Here is a 22,533-nt window from a genome sequence, read left to right as displayed (position 1 = left end):
AAGCAAAATTTAGTACCAATATCTGCCTGAATTATTGCAATAGCACAAATTATATAATGCTTGCTACAATTATATATATGCAAACATTTCCATAAATAGGTCTTCACATCTTAAGCAAGTGAATACTTTGAACTAAATGGGTAATTTGGGTAAAAGACACAAAATTGCCTGAAGAACAAACATGAACGGTGAAAATAAGAGTATTATTACCTGGTAAGCAGTTTTTTCTGTCTCCATTTTGCTTTGCACATAGACAGTCTTTGGTCACCATATTTATTAATTCATTGCCAATAATTAAACATAGAAAACAGTTATATTCTTTGTACCACTCTTTCCTATTACCACGTTTTAATCCAAGCAATAGGTAAATTCAGGAAAATTGGAGTTTGAATTTTATAGCAGTAATGTAGAAATATTTACCCTCATCCATTATCAAAATTCACGTCATTTTACTAATAACATGATCAATTTCTCTTTTTGTCTTTCCAACCAAAAACACATAAAAAAATTTACTTACACTGCACAATAAGCTGCACCAAGGCTTCCCTTGGTTTCACGTTAAATCCATTGTACTGGCTGGTCTGACATCTGTACATTCCTGACATTTCCCGAGATACATTCACAATCCGCAGTGTTCCATCATAACTCTCCATTTGCATTGACCCATCAGGCATTGCAACTTCTTTATCTGCTCTAGACCAAAGGATGATGGGTTTAGGTTTCCCAGTTACTTGACATTGCAGTTCTATAGTATCTCCTTCTCTGGTGACCAAAGGTGATTTTTCCTGTGGAACAGTCAGATTGGGTGGAACTTGAAATGGGAAAAAGAAAATTTTTCAAGGTTAGTATAAACTGGTAAAGCATAATAAAAACACATTTAATCACAAGGAAACAATTTCTGCTGATTGAAGAAATGTGACATGTAGGTGACAAAATTATATATATTTGGGGGATAAGTACACAGAGCCACATTTAAATTAATTCTGAATCACATTCATAAAACTTTCTCAAATACTTTCTTCAAACATCAATAAAATAAGTTTGCAAATGAATGGTCAACATATGTACAATCTATCCAAGACTTGTCATTATGGTCCAATAATTGGATGCTAAACATCTGCATTTCACAAAACAATCTTGCTTACTGAAGATAGACTTCAGTTTTCAATCTTCTGCTTCTTACATTGTTATCTCTTACCCGAAGGTGCCATAGAAAAAGGTTAAGAGAAGGATAAGAGATAAGGCTTAGCAGACAAAGTATAAACAAGTAGGAAGAAAAATGGTGTGAGTGGTGAGGGACAGGGAATTTGATATGAAAGTATAAGTCAGAACTCTGGCTTAGAAAAGTTTGCCAAATAGCTGAGGTTTAGGCTTTGTATACTCCCTACTGGAAATGAAATGGATCAGTTGTCACTTGCTAACCATTTATGACATTGTTCTTTTTAGGATTTTAAATATTTTTGACATTTGGATTTCAAAGTATTTTATATAAAATATTTTTAAATATTAAGAACAGTTTGTCATGATATTGCTGCTAGTTTTAGAAAATTAATTTTAAGCTAATTTTCAAAAGAAATCAATACCAAATTTCAAAGTTTTTCAAAAAGAAAGTTTCTTTTTTGTAAAATATTTGTGAGAGAATTTGGCAAATCTCACTGGAAAATACAGGACTGGAACATATATGGTAGTGTTTAAGACAGAGAATATTGAAATCTCGTCTACTAAGTTATCTAAAAACCAGTATCATCAGTCTTATACAAATGTGTATGAGTTAAACTACATCTATATAACAGAATGTGTATTCAAAAAAGCATGGGTTAAACAAAAAGTTCAGAATAAGAATTAAAAACATATAAGCAATTCTCTCCTTGTGATAAATGTCATATACTTCATCTGGAGATAAAATTTCATATAGATAAAAAAGCAATTGTCTTTCTAGCATCATTGTGCTATAGTGCTCAGGCACCGTAGGCAATTTTTCTAACATCTCATACCCAGAAGCAAAAACAATATAATTAAATCTGAATAAAGTATCGATGCCATGGATCAAAGCAAACCTCACATACGTAGGCATTAGCTCTTGTATTGAGTTACATCTCAGCCCTAAATGTTGAATTATTTCAACTCATGTTGGAATGTTGTTTCTCTTATTATACATAGAAAAAAATAAAATTCAAGTAAATATCATAATAGAATTACCCTGCTATTTAAATATTTTCATGTAAATACTTTCATTTAATTCCTTCACTTATGTTGCATAGGTTTCTAAAACCTAAATAATACAGAAATGTCAGAAATAAATATTTATAGGGCATTAGCTTCCACCACCTTCTTGATGTGGAATCCAGGAACTGACATTAGGATAACATGAGTTTTAATATGGCTATATTTTTAAAAGATTGTGATTAGATTTTACAATTAAATATTTTTATAGCAAATATAGACAATTAAATTATGTTGTTAGCTAATTTGTTTTATTTGAATCAAACCACAAAGAAACAATGTTGATTTACACAGAATCGTAGAACATAAGGATCTAAAAGAAGTGGGCAATTATTTGGCACCGTCATGAAAAAAGACACAGATTACAGCAATGACCTTAGCACTTAACATTAATCACTTGTATACTGTGAACCAGGTATAGCTATTTTATATTTTCATTTAATTCATGGTGTTATTTAGGGTGAAATATTTAATATTAGGGGCAATGTAAGAGCCCGGGTAAAAGTATGAAGTCGTAAACAACATGTTACCCACACACTTTTAAATAAATATATCTATATTGCTAATCTTAAATACATATACATACACACACACACACACACACACACACACATATATATATATATATACAGCTAGAGCTTTTCCCATGTATGTTAAAAATTTATAAAAATCCAAGTATACAACTGTGGTTAAATATTTGTAAAAGAAATGAAAACAGATGATAAATTAAATGGCATTTAATGAACTGATAATGGATAGTTATTATTTGAAACATTCTAAACTTATATCTTTTAAAATAAAACACAGTCTTCAATAAATTTAACCACCCAGAAGTAATAAACTTTACTTCTGAAACTAAGAACTTGCAGTTCAATGTTCAAATTTCCTGATGCTCTCACTGGAGGAATAAATAGCAAACCATTAAAATGAAATGGCACAATGGGAAAATATACTCACTTAAGGATGTGCAAACACATTACATTAGGGCATTCAAAAAATGGATCCTTATACATATTTTTTGTTTAGTGTGTTAAGCAATTTCAAAGTTATTTCTGCAAATTTGCTTATTATTCAGCTAAATTATTTTCTACTGGCCTAATATAAACCTGTTGTAATCTAAGTAATTGGAGAGTAGATATCCTTCACATGTGTGGAACCCAAGTTTGATCCTTGTACCTCAGGGCCCTCTCAGCACCCTCTATGTGGCTATGGTATTTTCTGGCAGCACGAGGTCTACAACAGAACCTCATGGTATTCTTGACTATGTGAATAAATTATTCCAGTTCTCCAAAATAACAACATTTAACTAAGGCAGAGTTCATTTTTTATCTCATCCCCGAGACTCTTTATATCTATTATAAATTCTCAAAATTTTTTCTAGGTTTTCCTTTCTTTGGTCATAAAAAATTTTCCATTCCATCGAAATCTGTACTATAGTATATTAATTATTACATTTTTATTAGTAGGTTTAATTTGTTCTCACTAATTTCTTACATACAATTCCATAATATATATTCCAACTTTTTCTTCAGGTTATTCCAAATCTACCATTGTGTCTGTTTCTACTTGGAACCCAACTCTTTGAAATTTCCAATTCTAAATATTATTATTTATTAACTGTTTATAATAATGTGTCAACACACTTCAATTGCTAATTTAAACCACCATACTTTCCTTTTTTCTAGTTCTTTTTCTTCAATAACTGCTTTGATTCCAATATCAAAAAATATCTCTATTTTCCTATTTTCCTTTCATGGGTATTTGACAGATTTCTTATTAGAAAACATCATTTTCTTTTCCAGTGGTAGTGCGGTAGTCTTTCTGTTATAATTACTTTCATTCTTCAATCTACCATGTTATAGCTTTATCATAATAAATACAATTTTATTCAAATTAATTGAAAACTGCCAACTTCATAGAGAACGCCCATCATAACACTACTTATTTTGAAAAACAAACAAACAAGCAAAACAATTGAAAATAAGCTGACATGGCTGGAGCTATAGCACAGTGAGTAGGGTGTTTGCCTTGCATGCGGCTGACCCAGGTTCAATTCCTCCGTTCCTCTTGAGGAGCTTGGCAAGCTAACGAGAGTATCTTGCCCGCATGGCAGAGACTGGCAAGCTACCCGTGGCATATTTGATAAGCCAAAAACAGTAACAAGTCTCACAATGGAGACATTACTCCTGCCCCCTCGATGATGCAAATCAATGAGCAACAGGATGATAGTGACAATGATACAGTGATTTGTTAAATAAATCATGGTATAGTTACATAAAGAATAAATACAATGCAGTATTCCTAAATTATAACATAATATTTATTGATAAAGACATTGTTAAACAAAAAATATGCTAGTGGATAGTGTGAATAGTTATAACAGTAATAACTGAATAAAACATTCTACCGATCAATATGAATATGAACAGCAATATTAAATGTTTATATAAAAAAGACATATGCCAATGAGTGTTAATGAGTTTGATTGTGACAATATATGTAATTCATTTTTTATTATCATCATCCAGCACATTGAATAAAACTCAGTAATAATTTTTATACTAAATTTACAAAGTAACATAGGGAAGCATTGAGCATTGATTCTGAAACATGAAGGTTTAATATGGGGTAAAATCTAGTTGTATGAAAATCCCAGTAAGAACTGTGCCACAACCCTGATCATTGTTCTCTTTGAGTACAGAACTACCAGTAAACAAACTTTATTTTCTTTGCATATTCTCCTTCAGTTTTTACTTTTTCCCAAATGTGAAATTAATGCTAACATGTTACAGGTTCCAAGAAGAGCAGAGAAAATGAAAGTGTTAGTGCTCTTTTCTAATGCTCACTTGATGAAAATGCCACTGTTTAATGAAACAAGTGCACTGCTTGGGACAGCACAACACAATAAGTTTTCTAAAATCACTCATTCACCTGTGGTTTCACTTATCAGTTAGCCTTAATGCCCCTCAACAGCTGTTCTTCTCTGCAGCATATCTGAAACCTGCTGTTTTCCAGTACTCCTTGTTGTCCCTGGGTTGGCTTTTAATTGGATAATTACCATATTTGGGGGCCTGAGCATTAGTATAGTGGCTAGAGTTCTTGCCTTGCATGTGGCCAATCGATGTTCAATATCCAATATCCCATATAGTCCCCTGAGCATTGCCAGAAGTAATCTCTGAGTGCATAGCCAGGAATTATCCCTGAGCATCACCATGTTCAGTATAGTCCCAGAACAAAAATAAAACCAAATAAAACATACCGTGTTGGGGATCAAGATGTAGCTCTGAGGAAGAGCATTAGCCTTGGACTTGAAATCTTGCCCCAAAAAGCATTACCACATTCTAATGGATATGCCTAATCTTGGGTTGAGATGATTGTTTACTCCTCCTGATCTAATATTATGAGCACATATTTAAAGTGTACTTGTGTTTTGACTATATTTTCTCTCATGTCTTAGTACTACCCTTGAGCTTAGTAATATTCTTGAGGTACCAAAGGTCTTTCTCTATTTCCCAAATTTGGAGTCCTGCTTCCCTGATAGAAGTCTTGAAATAATGAAGGAGAGAAGAGATAGACAGAGGGAGATAGAGATTAGAAGGTAAAAAATCAAAAGCTATGAATAAGACTGGAGAGACAGCTCAACAAGCTGAGTATATGCTTTGCATGTGGAAGGCACAGAACCTGTCAATATTAGATTCCCAGTACCACATGGTCACTTGAGTATTGCCAAGAGTGATCTCTAACAGAAAGTTGAAAGTGGACCTCAGTTGCTTCCAGGTATACCCATGCACACAAAAAATTTGGACTATAGCTGTGGTGATAGCTCAAAGGAAAGAATTGCATGCCTTTCATGGAACCACCTGGCTCTTGAGAATTGATGGGGGATGCTAGTAGCCTGTGAGCTCTGATGGGGCGACTCTGATAGTTATCAGCACTGCTGATTATTATCACTGAGAATGATGCTGTGAGCCTAAGTACTGCTAAGAAGCTTCCCCAAAGCTACAAATAAAGTAGACCTAAATACTATACTTATGAATCATTAACATTTTTCAATAATTGTAAGTAACAATGAAATGTGGTAACTTTACAACTTGTGGCCCATACAATAGCATAATTTTCAGCAAAATATTTTATTAATACAGCTTGCCAATGTAGTAAATCTTGAAGTAGGGGTATGTGTGTGTGTGTGATGAAGCAGGGGTAGTTAAGAGAGTAAGTGGGCTCTTATAGTTTTTCTTTCTTTTCATTTAAAGATACAGATACATATGCAGTAAATATGCTGTAAAAAGAGAGCAAAAAACCAATTTCAGGATATGTCACTTAACTTTTCTTGATGATTTTCTATTTTTCTTGGAGCGACTAATTTTTCTTAATATAATGTCTCACAATGATAATTATCAAATTATGTAGAGAATTCTGAAATAATTAAACTTTGTGAAATCCATATTAATAATGCACTTGCTATAAAATTTTCCCTAAAATAAAAAAATAAAAAATAGTCTTTGACTTATGATCTATGCTACCCTTTGATATTTCTGACCTGAAATGCTATTGTAGGAGGTGCTTTATGCTGTGAAACCTGAAGAGTATTGTGTAACACCAAAGACCCTCAGTTCAGACATAAATTAGACAATTAATTTGAACAAGCTGGTTTTTCCATCAATTCTTCCATTGCATCACAAACCGTAAACTATAACAAGTTTGGATAAGAGAATGTCTTATTTTCTTTATGGGAAGGAAGCTGAGAATATTTAATCTTTATGTTTTATTTAATAATTTATTTCTCCTACCCAAAAGAATTCAGGGCAAAGTTTGTCATCAAACACTAAATGAGAAATGTTATGTTCTTTGAAATAGACATCCAAATATGTTTATACAGACCCATGGTTTAAAACATGTAAATATCCACGGTATACTTCGATAGCATTAAAATAGATTACATGTTTCTTGTAATATAAAAGTAATTTTCAAGTATAAAGGGAAGAACTGTTTCCAGGAGGACAACCAAACTCATATTTTGAATAACATTTAAATAAGGATGATAGTAATATTTATTTCTTATTTTTATGGAGAAGTAGCCTATATAAGATATATTCATACTCTATATGGTCAACATGTAGGTAGAATTTATACCTACATTTATTACATAAATAAATACAATAAAATGTATGGAATTTAGCCAGAGTTCACAATTTAAGAATCCTCATGCTTACATATCTATATTAACCTTCTAGGCAACTTAAAAAATTACAATAGATATCATTGACTTCTGTTAATTTTATGATGGTGAGCTACTGAGACAATATAGCAATATCTTTACTCCAGGTTGTGAAGTTTTGAAGAAAAGATATTGTAATATGCCTGAATGTTTTCTCAGTGTCCATGGTAACAGCTGACAAAATATTTTAGCCCTATATACACAATACATACAAGTAAATATATTCAAATTATACGATTTTGAAAAGTAACAATGCGCTTATTTTTGGTCTAATTGGACCATACTCAGTGATGCTTAGGGGTTATCCTGACTCTCTGCTCAGAAATTACACCTGGCAGTTCTCAGGTGACCATATGGTATACCAGGAATTGAACCCAGATTGGCTGCATGGAAGGCAAGTGCTCTACTATCTCTCCAGCCACAAACGATATACTTTTTATGAAAGAAATTTCAATAATTACCTATGACATATCAAATAAAAACTTCTTAAAATCATGGGATATGCAATACAATCTCAGAGTTAAATTAAATTATTAGCAAGTTGTAATTCAACTCAATTATCTTGACTCAAGATTTATTCAATATAAATGAAAATATTATTCTAATCACATACTAAAACTTCACTGCACTAATACTGAAAATATTCTAATCTTTAAATCCATCATTGTCAATTTAGTTCATCACTGGGATTGAGAATAATTATACTGATATATGACACCTATAAATATGATGCTGTGTGGTCATTGTGAAATAGTCACATGACAATATAACACAAAATCCTTCAATTGAAAATAATTACAAGTACCCCAAATACTTTTTACACTTTTTGAGTCTGCTTGACCAATTTTTTGATAAGTGTGTCAATTATGCATAGAATACATATGTATATGCTATATATACATATTAGATATTAGTGCTAGAGTACATTGTCTGCCTATGTAGAACCTAGATTTAGTTCTAGGCACCACAAAATCAACCCAAAACTCAAATCCACAAACTCACCATTGCTTTCCTCATCCAGAACCAGGTATGTACACATACACACACACACACACACACACACACACACACATTGAAAGTTACTTAAGGGATAAAATTAATTTGATGTGGTAAACCAGTATACAGGGCTGGAATAATAGCACAGCAGATAGGGTGTTTGCCTTGCACTCGGCCGAATGGGGTTTGGTTCCTCCACCCCTCTCAGAGAGCTCGGCAAGCTACCAAGAGTATCTTGGCCACATGGCAGGGTCTGGCAAGGTATCCACAGCATATTTGATATGCCAAAAACAAGTCTCAAAATAGATATGTTACTGGTGCCCGCTCGAGCAAGTCGATGAGCAACAGGATAACAGTAATACAGTGAAACCAATATACATTAGATTCATGTTAGGGACAATCACTTGTAATAAACTATATTTGATAAAAGGCAACAACATTTGAAAGCCCATATCTCATTTAAGAAGTAAAAGTTGACAAAGAAAAGTTGCTAATATATTGAAAACATTCAATATTCAAAAAGTTGTTAATGAGGGATGCAGTGTTCCAGGTCCACCTCTACCCACAGGGAAAATGCATCAGCAGTCTCAGACTTCCTGATACCCCAAAATTGCCACTGTGCCACTGGCCGGACCCAAACAACTTTGGACCAAGTCTCATGAACAATTAAGTGACCAAGAGTTAGGTATGTGGGAGCCACACCCACAAACCATGTCTGCCTATTATACAAGCTCATTTATTGGCCTTGCTTCAGAGACCCACAAATAAATCTTGAAAGTGATCAAAAGACACAGTTAATTTTGGACCCACACAAAGCTGAGCAGGCTGGGGTAAATCAGAACTGGGACTGGTAAGCCTGGTTCCTGCCCAAGCAGAGCCCTCGCCAGCTACTTGCTTCCACAATCCAAAATCGCAGCCATGCCCCTGGCCAGATTCCACCATCTCTGGAAGGACCTCATTGAGATATAATCAGCTGAAAATTTTTGTATGCAGGTTTTGAAACTGAAATCTTTAGGTTTTCTAGGGGTCAGTTTGAAAAGCTATTCCAGTCTTACCTTCCCAGTAAAAATACTGACTGCCCTGAACAAACACGATAATCCCTCAGTACTTGTATTGCAAACCATATGCACAAAAAGAGAGAGAAGAAAAGTAAATAACTTTTAAAAGTAAAAAAAGTGAAAAAGTAAAACCCTTGAGACAGGCTGGGGGTGGAGGAAAAAGGGGTGGTGGGAAAACACGTTGTGGGAAATGTACACTGGTGGAGGTAATGGGTGTTGGATCATTGTATGACTGAAACTCAATCATGTACAGCTTTGCAATGGTCTTCTCACTGATATTCAATAGAAAAAAAATTTTTTTTTGCTTTTTGGGTCACACCCAGCAATGCACAGGGGTTACTCCTGGCTCTGCACTCAAGAATTACCCTGGTGGTACTCAGGGGACCATATGGGATGCTGGGAATCGAACCTGGGTTGGCCGCGTGCAAGGCAAACGCCCTACCCGCTATGCTATTGCTCCAGCCCCTCAATAGAAAATTTTTAAAGAAATAAAAATGTGCTAATGGATACATACTAAAAAAATTCCTCCTCATAAAATTACAGACAACTCATATGACAAACTATATATCATAAAATTCAGAAATTCTATTGTTATTGTTTTAAAATATGCAGAACTTTTCTGTACCATAACTGAATATAACAAACATAATGAATTTCATAATATAGCATAATAAAATATATTACGCTGCTGTACTTCCTTCTGGATTTTCTTCCTCCTATTATAATGGATTGGTAAAATTTAATAGACTAAAGTCTCCTTCTGTTCCTACAGAAACTTACAATTTCTGAGTTAATCTTTTTTCAAAGTTCTGCATTCCATCATTCACATATATTTAGCTCCTAGGTCTAAATCTAATTTTTTGTTTTTTCATCTTACCTGCCAAACCTTATTAATCAAAATAGTGCTTTTGTGAACAAATCTCTATTCAATTTAGGTAGTTTTTTGGTCCGTTTAACATACTTGGTTAGCTTCCAAATTCTCCTCTTTCTCCTTCTCTCCAGGAAATTGCTTTGCCCTCTCATTACACATCCAATGATTCTTAATTCTTTTCAGGCCATTATTTTAAAGATTTTTTGTTCTCTTAAGTCTTACCTGAACTACTTATATAGTATGAACTACATATATAGATACACTATATATTATGTTAATATATAATTATATATAATAGATATATGTGTTTTTCTTCTCTACCTCTCTGAATTTCCTGTGTACAGTATATGCCTAAAATATATTGAAGTTTTAGCTATTTTTTAGTTGCTTTCACACAGCATGACATTTTACAATATTTTCGAGGAACTTAATAATTTCTTGATTGATTGAGGAAATACCAATCAATACAAACCAATATCATAACTAGTAAATAATGACCTCTTGATTATTCAATGCTCAATTATAAATTAGCATATAGATTTCATGACAATTACTCTCATATATGAAATCAGTATTTTTAAAATAAAACAAATTTTAAAATAAACAGGGAGATAAAATATTGGAAATATATGTAGTACTGAGTAAATTGTCCCTGTTATGGCTTTGCTCTTTAGCAGTAAAAAAAAAAAAAAAAAAAAAAAAGGCTGTAAAAGAGAATGTCCACATAGGACTACACTGTAAGATTTGTATAACTTACTCTTGTGGGTAAATCACATATGAAAAAAAGGTACATTAAAATCTATTATTTTTGTTGATAATAGGCTAAGCATAAAAATATCTTTTACCATACTCTGGAAATAAAATTACCACCACCCTATCGTCCCACCCACGTTTTGTTTTGTTTTCACTGACACTATATTAGCTAACTAGAGTAAGTCAGGTTCTAGTAAAACAAGATTGACAACATTTTAGTTTATGAGTCTAGCAATAAGAAGGAAAAAAAGCATATCTTTAAAATCGAGTTAAAATAAGTTTAAATACCAAGATGCTTGTTTGGAACCTCTGAGGGGAAATATACATAGACGTACACATAATACTTATTTTTTTAAAAGAACTGTAGAAAATCTTATTACAGTTATATTATTAGTTTTTAGAATCCTTAGGGATGCTGGGGTGTAGCAATTGTGAAGAGTTTAGTATTAGAAGATGGAGGACATGCAGTGCCTTTCAATGGGGAAAAGGGTTTGGCAGCAACAGTTGTGACTGTTCCAACATCTCTCTCCCAGCAGGTGTTGCTATGGCATAAGAATAGTCTCTGAGGGATTCAAAATAGCCCAAAGTGTAAGATGAAAGAATAAAATAGAAAATCATTCTCTAAGCGACATTCATATTTTTCTTCCTTAAAAAACTACAAGGCCAGTTGGAAATAAACACAGTTTCTATTCTTGCTGCCCTATAAACAGTTAAGTGAATGTAACTTTTGGCTATGGTTGTTTATGTAGCATTTGGTTAAGTTTCGCTTTTGAGTAACCAAATTGTTATGATTGTCACATAATTTTGCTTTTTATTGTGAACTTAAAACGTTTTCTAGAATAATTTAAATAAAACTTTATAAATGAGAAAATTTTCTAGCTACCAGTTTGGGGAAAAAAAGAATGAATACACATCTCTTTTTTCTATTTTAATCTTTGCTCTCCTCTCTTGGAAGATGTATTTTTATACACTGAAGTATAAAAAGGAATGGTGGCTACTGATAAGTAGCTTCTCACATGTGAAAAACATTTTTGAAACAATTATAACAACAGGAACAAAATAGTTTTGCTGCTAATGACTTCAATTATACTAAAAATTTTAGTCAGCTAGGTACTAGGACTAGATGGAGGAGTGGAAGGAATATGGATGAAAAACATTTATTTTATATAAATAAAATAATTTATTTCAGGAACCTTTTAGTTTTCTGGAAGATGAATAAAAATATCATGAGTCAAATATAAAATAAGGTACTAACTTATTTAAGCACTAAAGGATAACTAGATCTTTTGGTTGATAATTAATTCAGAAACATTTCTTATAAACTGGGGGAAAGATCTCCCCATGGAATTCTAATACTAAACAAATTCTGTTTCACCTTTGGAGTTTTTCTTTTTTTCGTTTTAATAGTGTGAAGCTGGAAAACCAGTCAACTTACATCAAAAACTTTATAAATTTAATACTGCATTCTTAGCAGTATATTATACAAACTAAAATATGAAGCAGGGTAAGTACTTAAAGGCTAAGTAATTCTTAGAACTATATGTATAAGAACTTATGTCTTAGAACTATTCTTAGAACTATATGTATAAGAACTTATGTCTTACACTAGAGCTAATGGAAATTCATTTTAACATACATAAAAATGCTTAATATTGATAATAAAGAGAGATGAAGCTGTATCTATCTATAATCTTTAAAAATATATCAGTTATTCTGGAAACTGATAAAGGTAATATTTAGTAAATTGCAATCAGTCATGATTATTTTTTTAGTTGTCATAAGAACTTAAAAATATATAAAATATTTGTTAGAGATTTTGTGCTTGGGGGACCCTTTCAGGATCGTATGGTATGCGAGGGATAAAACCCAGGTCAGTAACATGCAGAGAAAACATCCAAATCAGTTTACTATTGCTCTGGCCCAAGTTTATTAGTGATTTTTAACTGCTAAGTGTAAGAAATTTGGCTTAGGTTAAGGAGTTTCAGTCCACTATCTAGAAGATGATCTTGGATTGTCTATATTTCGTCATTACTAAATAAGATTGATAAAAAGAGAATTTAATAGGAATTTCAAAATCGGTAAGATGCAAATAAGAGCATCTCTGGAAGACTATGATACTTTAACTTATAATCTACTTATGAAGAACAAGGTTCAGATCAGGCAACTGTATTCAAAACCTTATCTACCATCTACTATATTTATGTCCTTGGGAAAGTTATCTAACCATCACCTCCATTTAACTTAATTAATATGAACATAAAAGTACCATATTGCCCCCTTTTTGATTAATACTGAATAATATTATATATGTAAAATCTTGACTACAAGATTTATTATAAATATATAAAATTTATCAATAATTGTTAATCCCTTGATGTTAGTGACTATATTTTACTGCTATATACATATTTCAGTACTGAATAGCAAAACTTTTATTCATACCAATCAATGTATCATTGTCACTGTTATCCCATTGATCGTCGATTTATTCAAGCAGGCCCAATATGGTCTCCATTTGTCCTAGCCCTGAGATTTTAGCAGCCTTTCTTTACTCATCCTTCTCAATGGTGCCACATTAGAGGCTCTTCAGGGTCAGGGGAATAGACCCATCATTGTTATTGATTTTGGCATATGAATACACCACAGGGAGCTTGCCAGACTCTTCCATGCGGGCAGGAAACTCTAGGTAGCTTGCCAGGTTCTCTGAGAGGGAGAACTAGGCTATAAGATGTTGCGCAGTCACATTTGCGGGTGCGCATTCCCAGGAGCTGGTTTTATTTATACCAAATAATGATTAAATATTCAGTATAATGACTGAATTTATTTATTTCAGGTGAAATAAATATTACACACACATACATACATATACATATACACACAAATATATATATACCAACAAGTATATTTATAATTGCCAGTGAGAGTTGTTTGGGAGCTATACATGCATTTCAGATAAGGATACTATTTGAAAAAATAACATTTTGAAATAGCAAGGATTTTATTTTAATTTGGATAGTCAGTGATATCCCCCAGTTTCAGTCATGAAAAGGCTGCATTTGTATGCCATTACACATAATAATTTCAACTCTGTGTTTAAATATTATCATAAAATGACACATAATATAGATAACCCAGTTCACATTCCATTTCTACAAAGTAATGAGGTTTGAACATTCCTAAATACATTTATTCCTCCCTTACAAGAATGACAAAATGTCAGCACTGTCCATTTTCACAAAGGTCAGGGTGTTGCCATGAAAACCAAGGACCAGCAAGTAAAATAGGAGCTGTCTGATAATATTAATTATGTGATTCCTTTTTTTATGAATAAAGACATTTTAAATTTAAATTAAATTAAATTAAAATATATATGTATGTATATAAATTAGGAATCAAATGCATTTTACAAAAGAAATATACTTTGAAGCAATCCACAATTTATTTACTTTCTAGAGCAAATATTGCTCACAGTGGTAAGTTGTTCAAATCAGAATGGCTAGAAAATCAATTTACTGCAATAATAAAAAGACCGTTAGTTTCCTTGTAGAATACATGTGACACTATTAGGCCTTTTATAAATGATCACTCTGCATAATGCCTTTGGTTTACAAATTCATTAATTATACCACTTATTGTGTACCACTGAATATGCCCTTTCCTGTGGAAATAGATATTGCTGCTATTTTAATAAACATCTCAACATAAAACAACTATAGCTCTTCCATGCTTTGTCACGAGCAAAATGAAACAAATGGTGGACATAGTTTTCATCAACAAACCTGGCACACATGCTCTAGAAGCAAATTAAGTTTAATTATCAGATCTTCTAACAGATAACTGGTCAATTTTTATTTATTTATTTATTTATTTTTTTGCTTTTTGGGTCACACCCAGCGCTGCTCAGTGGTTACTCCTGGCTTTGCACTCAGGAATTACTCCTGGCATTGCTTGGGGGACCATATGGGATGCCGGGGATCGAACCTGGGTCAGTCGCATGCAAGGCAAACGCCCTACCCGCTGTGCTATCACTCAGGCCCCAGATAACTGGTCAATTTAAAATAAAATGTTTTTTTTTTTTTAGAAAACATGCAGATTTAATTTACAAATATTCTACCAATGTCTGATTGCATTTTATGACACTCATTTATGATAGAGTATCAGTCTGTATTAGTGTAGAGTGCTACAATAAAAATACAGACCTAATTTTAAAATCACATAAAATCTCACATAATGCCACTGATTGGAATGACATATAACTAATTCTGAGCTAATATGTAATAAGAAAGGAGTTTAATTCCACTTTATTAATGCAGTTTTACATGGTATTTTATTTCCAAGCAAGGATTTTTTTGTTTAAATGCCAACTAAATATATTTTGTTTACATGTATTATTTAAACCGACTAAATAAAAGTGGACTATTTATGTTTCATTTTTAGTGGACTGTAATTCATACTGAACATATTTTAGATACAGATAATTGAACTGCGTCATTTTGTTATTTTTATTTCACATATTTTAATTACCAGTATATTTCATTTTGTATATACATCTTTTTGGAAAAATTGCAAAGCTATGGTTAGTTTAACTCTTTAAGTTAGCAATTATTACTAACAGGCATCTCAATAGTTTGGGAAATTGTAAATTATTTACCTATGGAATTTTTGAGATTAATCTGCTATCTTTAATTCTTCCTTTCTCCTGCCAATAATTGTCATGTCCCCTTTTCTAAGCTTTTAATCCTGATCCTAAATTTCCTCATTGCCTCTTTGACTTTTAACCAATTGAAAGTTCCCATTCTTTGATTCTTTGTGTGTGTGTGTGCGACACTTGGCAGCACTCAAGGCTTACTCCTAACTTTGTGTATCACTACTGGCAGGTCTTGGGGGACCGTATGCAGTGCCAAGGAGTGAACCCAGTTTGGGCACATGCAAGGCAAGCCCCTTACCTAAAATCATACTGTCTTTAATCTAATAAGTATAAAAACAGATATAATGTGGGGACTTGAGATTTTTGAGACAAATTCACTCATCAAAACAAACTATTTCTCACAGCACACATCTTGACTCTAAACTTTCATTGCTTCAGCTCATCCTACAGAGAGGCTGTGTTTTGTATAAAGAATCTGAGTTCTTTTTTGGCTTATTTTTTGGCTACACCTTGCTGTGTTCAGGGCTTACTCTTGGCTCTGTCCTCCGGGTCACTCCTGGTAGGATTCAGGGAACCATATGGGTGCTGGTGATCAAATGTAGGTTAGCCACGGGCAAGGCATATGCTCAAACACACTATATTATTGTTCTGGCTGCACAAGAGTATGAATTCCATAGTCAGGTATACATGCTACACCTTCAACTGCCTAGCATAGGTGGTGCCTTGAAAGTTGCTTACCCTTTGTAAAGTTCATCACTATAAAATATATGTAATTGTACCTACTGTGGTTTCTTGAAGATTAATTCAATGGAATACTCATTGTAAACTCTTTTTCCAAGCAACTGGAACATAATAAACATTCTGTCCTACGTCATATTTTGGTAGTAGGGATATTATGTTATACCACCTATAATTTACTTTGAAATAGTTCAGTAATGCTTTCGTGTGGTTATGCGTGTGTGTGTTTGCAATTTAGACTGCAGGACCATGAATTTTTCACCAAAGTCCTAGGTCACTCTTCTTATGTTAGGACAAGTTAATTTATCCCTATGTTGGTCTGTGGTGCAAGATTTTTTTTTTTTTGTGGTGGAAGATTTTTTAAACTAATACAATATTGAAAGTAGTTTTTCTTAGTAAAATTCCATTGAAGTTATGTATTTGTCTAGAATAGAACACTCTCCCTACTTGAGATTGGCAAATAGGATCTAACAACCTAGAAATCTTTGGAGAAAAGGTTCTCAAAGTAGAGAATACTGTGCTCCACAATTAATAAAGGAAATGGTCACATAATCCAATTAGCCTGCCACTTGAATCCTCTTGAGACTCTTTCGTGGAACATATGTGAAAGTGCTTGGAACTATTTCCAACATGGAGCTAGGTAAGGGGTTACACTCAACAATATTGGAGGATTATGTGGAGCTAGGGGGAAAACAATCTAGGGTTTTGTCATGCAAAACATGTACTCCAGTCTTTTAAGCCATCAACTCAGCACCTTTTCAGGTTATTTTTAGCAATTGCCTACAGTGTCTCTTGTTTGTCAAATGGTACAAATTAATATCAGAATCATCCGAAACAGTAAAGATAAATACTCATTTTGTGAAGAAGATAGGGTATTATAGCTACCTGAAAGAGTAAAGAAAATGGCCATTTAATAAAGACAGCATTTTACAGTAAGTATGCTGCAAATTCTCATATTTCAGAATTTGAGACTATAAAATGAAATCTGGATGTGGCAACAAGAAGCAAACAACTACCTGAGAAATTGGACTCCCTTTCTATCACTATAAAATGTAAGGCACTGGTATAAATTATCTTCAATTTATAAATCTTATGCCATTTATTGAAATGTTTAGAAATATTTTTAAATTATTTTAAGAATTGGCATTTGGGGCACTGCCATCTAAACTTTTGTTTTAAAATATTAAGAATAAGCATCACCAATAAAATTGTATCATTAGACATCAAATTTTTCAAATTTTTATAATTATTTAATCTGTTTTCGATCTCAGGAATTTAAGGCCAAAGATTAAAATTTAGGCTAATGAAAGATAAATAGGACTTTTTAATATTAACATGTATTAATTTATAAACTGATTTGGGGTGAGGAGAAATTTCTTATACTAATGACAAATCTCATTTCTATTTTAGAATTCTTGGAAGAGTTCATTTTCTTCACTTAATTTCCACAGTCCACTCTTTTTAAAAATAAATAAGAGAACTTTTTTCAAGATTTCTTCCTTTTCCACCATCACTTGAGATTTATTTTCCCTGCTTCATAGTCTCTTCTTAGGTTCATCCAGTCCTAATTAACACAATTGCTTCTCAATGAGTTAATTCTGCCATTCTCTTAACCATCACACTTGATTGTTCAATTGGTCATCAGAAATACAAAGATGTTTACCAACCTTTTGACTACAAATAATGCCAAATGAGTTGTTCTTTTCAGTCTTTCCCACAACCTAAAATCCTCAGCTTAGAATGTGTCATAATCTACACAACCAATGTACAACAGTTTGGAAATCACTGAAGTGAAAAATACTTTCAAGGAATCAGAGAACTTATCGTAGCAAATTATTTCAACTGTTTGTATTTAAAACTGTGTGTATAGGTAGATGAGTGTGAATTCAATAGAAAAATATATTGTTCAGCTATAGTCTTATGCAAAAATCTTATATAGAGAAGAGATATATGTTTGTCTCTGATTGAAGTTACATGTGGAGTGGCGAGGGGTGGGTGGGTGGGAGGAGGATGAATAGTCTCTGTTGATTCACTTTCTCCTTAAATTCAGTAGCCATTAAGAATGTTCTCCCAAATACCTACATGTTATTGGAACACAATTTTGAATTCAGTTACCCAGCTGAGCCCTTTATTCTAGAGATGAAAAGTTTTGAAGTACAGCCAGACTCAAGGTCATACAATTATTAAGTGGAAAGTTCGGTCCAAGACCCAAGGCTCTACGTTACATTAAGCTGCCTAATAGCAGTCAGGCACTATGTCAAATTGACTGGAGAGCACTGGTCACTGACTTAACTGCTTAATAGAAGAGGTTATGAGTGCTCCTGAGCACCTCATCTGCTTCCTATCAATCACTTCAAGTGTATACTTGCCACTGCAGCCCCCCCCAACAATCTGCAAGGCTTTTTTAAAAAATGTTTTTTCCCCTTATTTGATGTCCTCAAATATTTTCCTTAAAATATTCTAAAGCAGCAGTGCAAAGTAAGGAACTGAAGAGTCAAGAGGGCAGCTGAATTTTCAATTGAAATACATGAGCAAGTTTGTTTTTTCTATTAACTGTCTAAGTCTGTATCTTTTCCTCTCTCACCTGACATATCTATATAATTGTTTCTCTCCAGTATCTTATTACTTCCAATAATTTTTTCTGTCTGGGGCAGATAGTACTGCAGGTAGGGTTCTTGACTTGCATGCAGCAGACCCAGGTTCTAACCCAGAACGACATATAGTTCCCTGGGCTCCTTCAAGAGTGATCCCTTAGTGCAGAGCCAAGAGTAAGACCTGAGTACTGAGGGTGTAAACAAACAAAACAACAACAACAACAACAAAATCAACAAAGAAACAAAATTTTTTGTCTTACATAATTTCAAATTATTTTCTAAATAACTCCTCACAATGCAAAGCATTAAGTCTACATTAAGGAAAAGTTTGATTTGACCAACTGATTGAGTGACTGAAGTAATTAGTGTATTTTTAGAAACTTTATTTCTCTGTCTTCCTCTAACTCTTTTTAGAAATGCATATCCATCCAAAGACTAGGCAACTCAGAATATCAATCTGATTATATGATTGCCTAGATAAAATTATTTGGTCATTCTCTGTTTTGATAATGAGATCCTACTGCATTCATTTACTTCTAGTGTCATATAATTCACAGTCTTAACCCAGCACAGAAGCCACTTATTCTATGGAACCCTTGCTAACAAGGTTAAATAATTTCATAATGTATGCTTCTATATCAATCTAATACTTTATAAAGCAAAAACTAGACTTTGTCTTTTATTGAAGTCTTTAAATTTATTCCCATTGGAATATAAAATACATTCTGAATTAGATCTACACAGCTTTATATCTTCTTATATCCTATTTTCAAGAGCAGTTGTTGAATAATTTTTTATGTTTAAAAGTGCACTACATTTCATGAATTAATTCAAGAATTGTGGTGACAGCTATGCTTAACTTCTCTTTGCCATATAAGAACACTAGCATTATTCATCTTATATGGTCTGTTAACCTGTCTCTCAAATTTCAACATTTCACTCTTCTTCAACAAAAGATTCCATAGGACTGAGAGCTTGCAAAATAAAGGTCAAATTTTCCAAAATAGCGGGGGTAAAATACCAAACACTAGAATTAAAAATATTATGTTCATTTCTTATAGAGAATTGCCTGTATTCATTTAAAATATATGAAATTTAAGAGGGTATTGGTAAATTACTCCTGTTTTATTCATCACACCTTTATCTTCTGAAATTTTAGAAGTTTCTCACTTAGATATTTGACACATTCTAACATGGCACTTGGCAAATCTTTAAAAGTACCCATCTCAAAAAACATTCAAGCATAGATGTTTGACAATTTTATTCACTGACAAAGAGCCTGCCAAAAGTAATCCCTGATCACAGAGCCAGGAGTAAGCCCTGAGGACACCTGGGTGTACACCCTAAAATATAAATAAGTAAATTAATTAATAAAAGAGTAGTTTAGAAAAACTTTGCAATTGCTTTGGGACAAAAAAATATATAGCACTAAAGGAATTGTCTTGCCTTGCACATGGCCAGCCTAGGTTTGATTCCTAGCACTTTACATGATCCCCTAGCTCTCACAGGAGGGACCCTTGAATGCACTCAGAACCAGGGGTAAGCCTTGAGTACCAGATGTGGTCACCAAACCCAAACCCAAACCCAAACCAAACCCAAAAACTCTGCTATTACATTAATTTTATTATTTTTGAAGATGCATTTTGAAAGAAAATGATATTAATTATTCAGAGCCTAGAGAATTCCTTTGGCCACTCCCGAATATGTCCAGATCAGTGTACTTACATGTCTCCTTTAAGAAAATCTGCATCAGGAACTAAGAATTGTAAGTGCAAATATAAGGGAAGTAAGTACATCAGTATGGAGACTGCTGCCCTACCTGTATTTAATGAATTTTCCAGAAAAACACTGCAATGGAAATTACTAAATAAGATTATATCATTCCAGATTATTAAATAATTTAAGCATTAAAACTTATTTAACTTAAGGAACAAAACTTATTTCCAAATATGCAATATATTCTGCTTGTGAAAGTTTTATCAAGTTACTAACTTGTATAACATGACTATAGTGTTCTTGTGAAAGCAAAATTAAAATATGTTTATGAGCATGCAAGGCTTAATAATTCTTAAGAAATATACCTTGTATATGGTCCGTAAAGACAGTTTTGCATTGCAGTCTCTTTTTGGGAAAATCATTAATCACAAGAACAGTTAAATTTCAAAGTACCATGGTAAAGATATCTGACAGATATGTATATTACATTTCTAATTCTATAGACCAATAATCAATGAAAAGTGGGAAAAACTTTAGAAACTATGCTTAATTCACTGTATTTTTATGATGACACACTCATTTTTGAAGTACTGCTGAAACACTATACTTATTCTTTGTCCATATTAAGGATAGATAAAATAACCTTTCTAACAAACACGAGTCAACTTAAATAATCCGACCTTCAATACTGAAAGAGTAAATCCAATCGTAAATTATTTCTACCAGAGGTCAGTGCACCAAACAATCAATTATCTATTCAGAAAAGAGGAAAATGGACTTCGCAATCAGGATATGCTGAAGTAGAGTGTGATTCCATAATGGTAGACAGTCCTCTAATCCTTCCAGGAGTGATTTCTGAGTATTGTCAGGTGTGCCCAAACACACACACACAAACACACACACACACACACAAATACTAATTAAAAAATTAAAGTTCAGAATGCCTCTTATTTTAAAATGTTTTTCATTACAAACTCAGCCACTAAACAATAAGTATATATCAACAGATATAAGATATAGATTAAATGATTCTAAAACAAAATAGTGATAACAGCAGAAAATCTTACATGTTAGTAACTAACTCTGAACAATCTGGAATCCTTTCACCAAAATTCTAGAACTGGATGACCATTTTAGTAGAAAATAATCAAATTACTAAAGCTTTCAACAAAGTATACACAGAAATGATGAATAAGAAAAGCTGAATTTTTTCTTTTTTTTAGAAAATGTTAATGTTCATATATACAATTAGCAGTCAAGCATGGATTTACTTTAATTTCTTATTTAGTCTACTGAGTTTAGCTTTCAAATTATTCTACTCAAATATTTTATCATTTAAATAGTTTGCAAAGCTTAAAGTACTATTCAGTACGTAAAAAGAAATGTTGATCTCTGTCTTCATTCTTGATTTAGAAGTCATAGATTGAGCCTCACAGTTTAAGATTCAAAGAAGAAAATTAATTTTTTAGTGTGGTGTAACTCAGGGATGAATTAACAGAATTTAAAATCCATTGTATATAACCTTTTGTTGGTTGAAAATTAAATAACTTGTGAGTATATGGAAGTTTTAAGTGTGAATTTCATGTATGACTTCTTCCCTAAGATAGCCTATCACTCACTACAATCATTATATAGACCTTTATTTTTAATTATCAAAATTCATGAGTTCCTATCCCTTAAATGGAAAAGGGAAAGTAGCAAATGCTTTCACCTTGCTC

At 32.8% G+C, this 22,533-nt stretch overlaps 1 protein-coding gene across 1 annotated transcript in view; it reads right to left on the bottom strand.

The window, feature by feature from the left end:
* MDGA2 (MAM domain containing glycosylphosphatidylinositol anchor 2) overlaps window positions 1-22,533 on the bottom strand; it is a gene marked incomplete at its 5' end in the record, with an annotated part of 811,681 nt that overhangs the window by 176,389 nt on the left and 612,759 nt on the right. Inside the window, one exon of the mRNA XM_055132080.1 lies at window positions 518-811. Within this exon, the coding sequence (XP_054988055.1) occupies window positions 518-811 (294 nt within the window). The remainder of the gene's footprint in view (window positions 1-517; window positions 812-22,533) is intronic.

This window comes from Sorex araneus, chromosome 3 (genome assembly GCF_027595985.1).
Source record: "Sorex araneus isolate mSorAra2 chromosome 3, mSorAra2.pri, whole genome shotgun sequence".
Lineage (NCBI taxonomy): Eukaryota > Metazoa > Chordata > Mammalia > Eulipotyphla > Soricidae > Sorex > Sorex araneus.
Note: the sequence above shows the minus strand (reverse complement) of the source record. Positions and strands in the feature narration are given on the sequence as shown.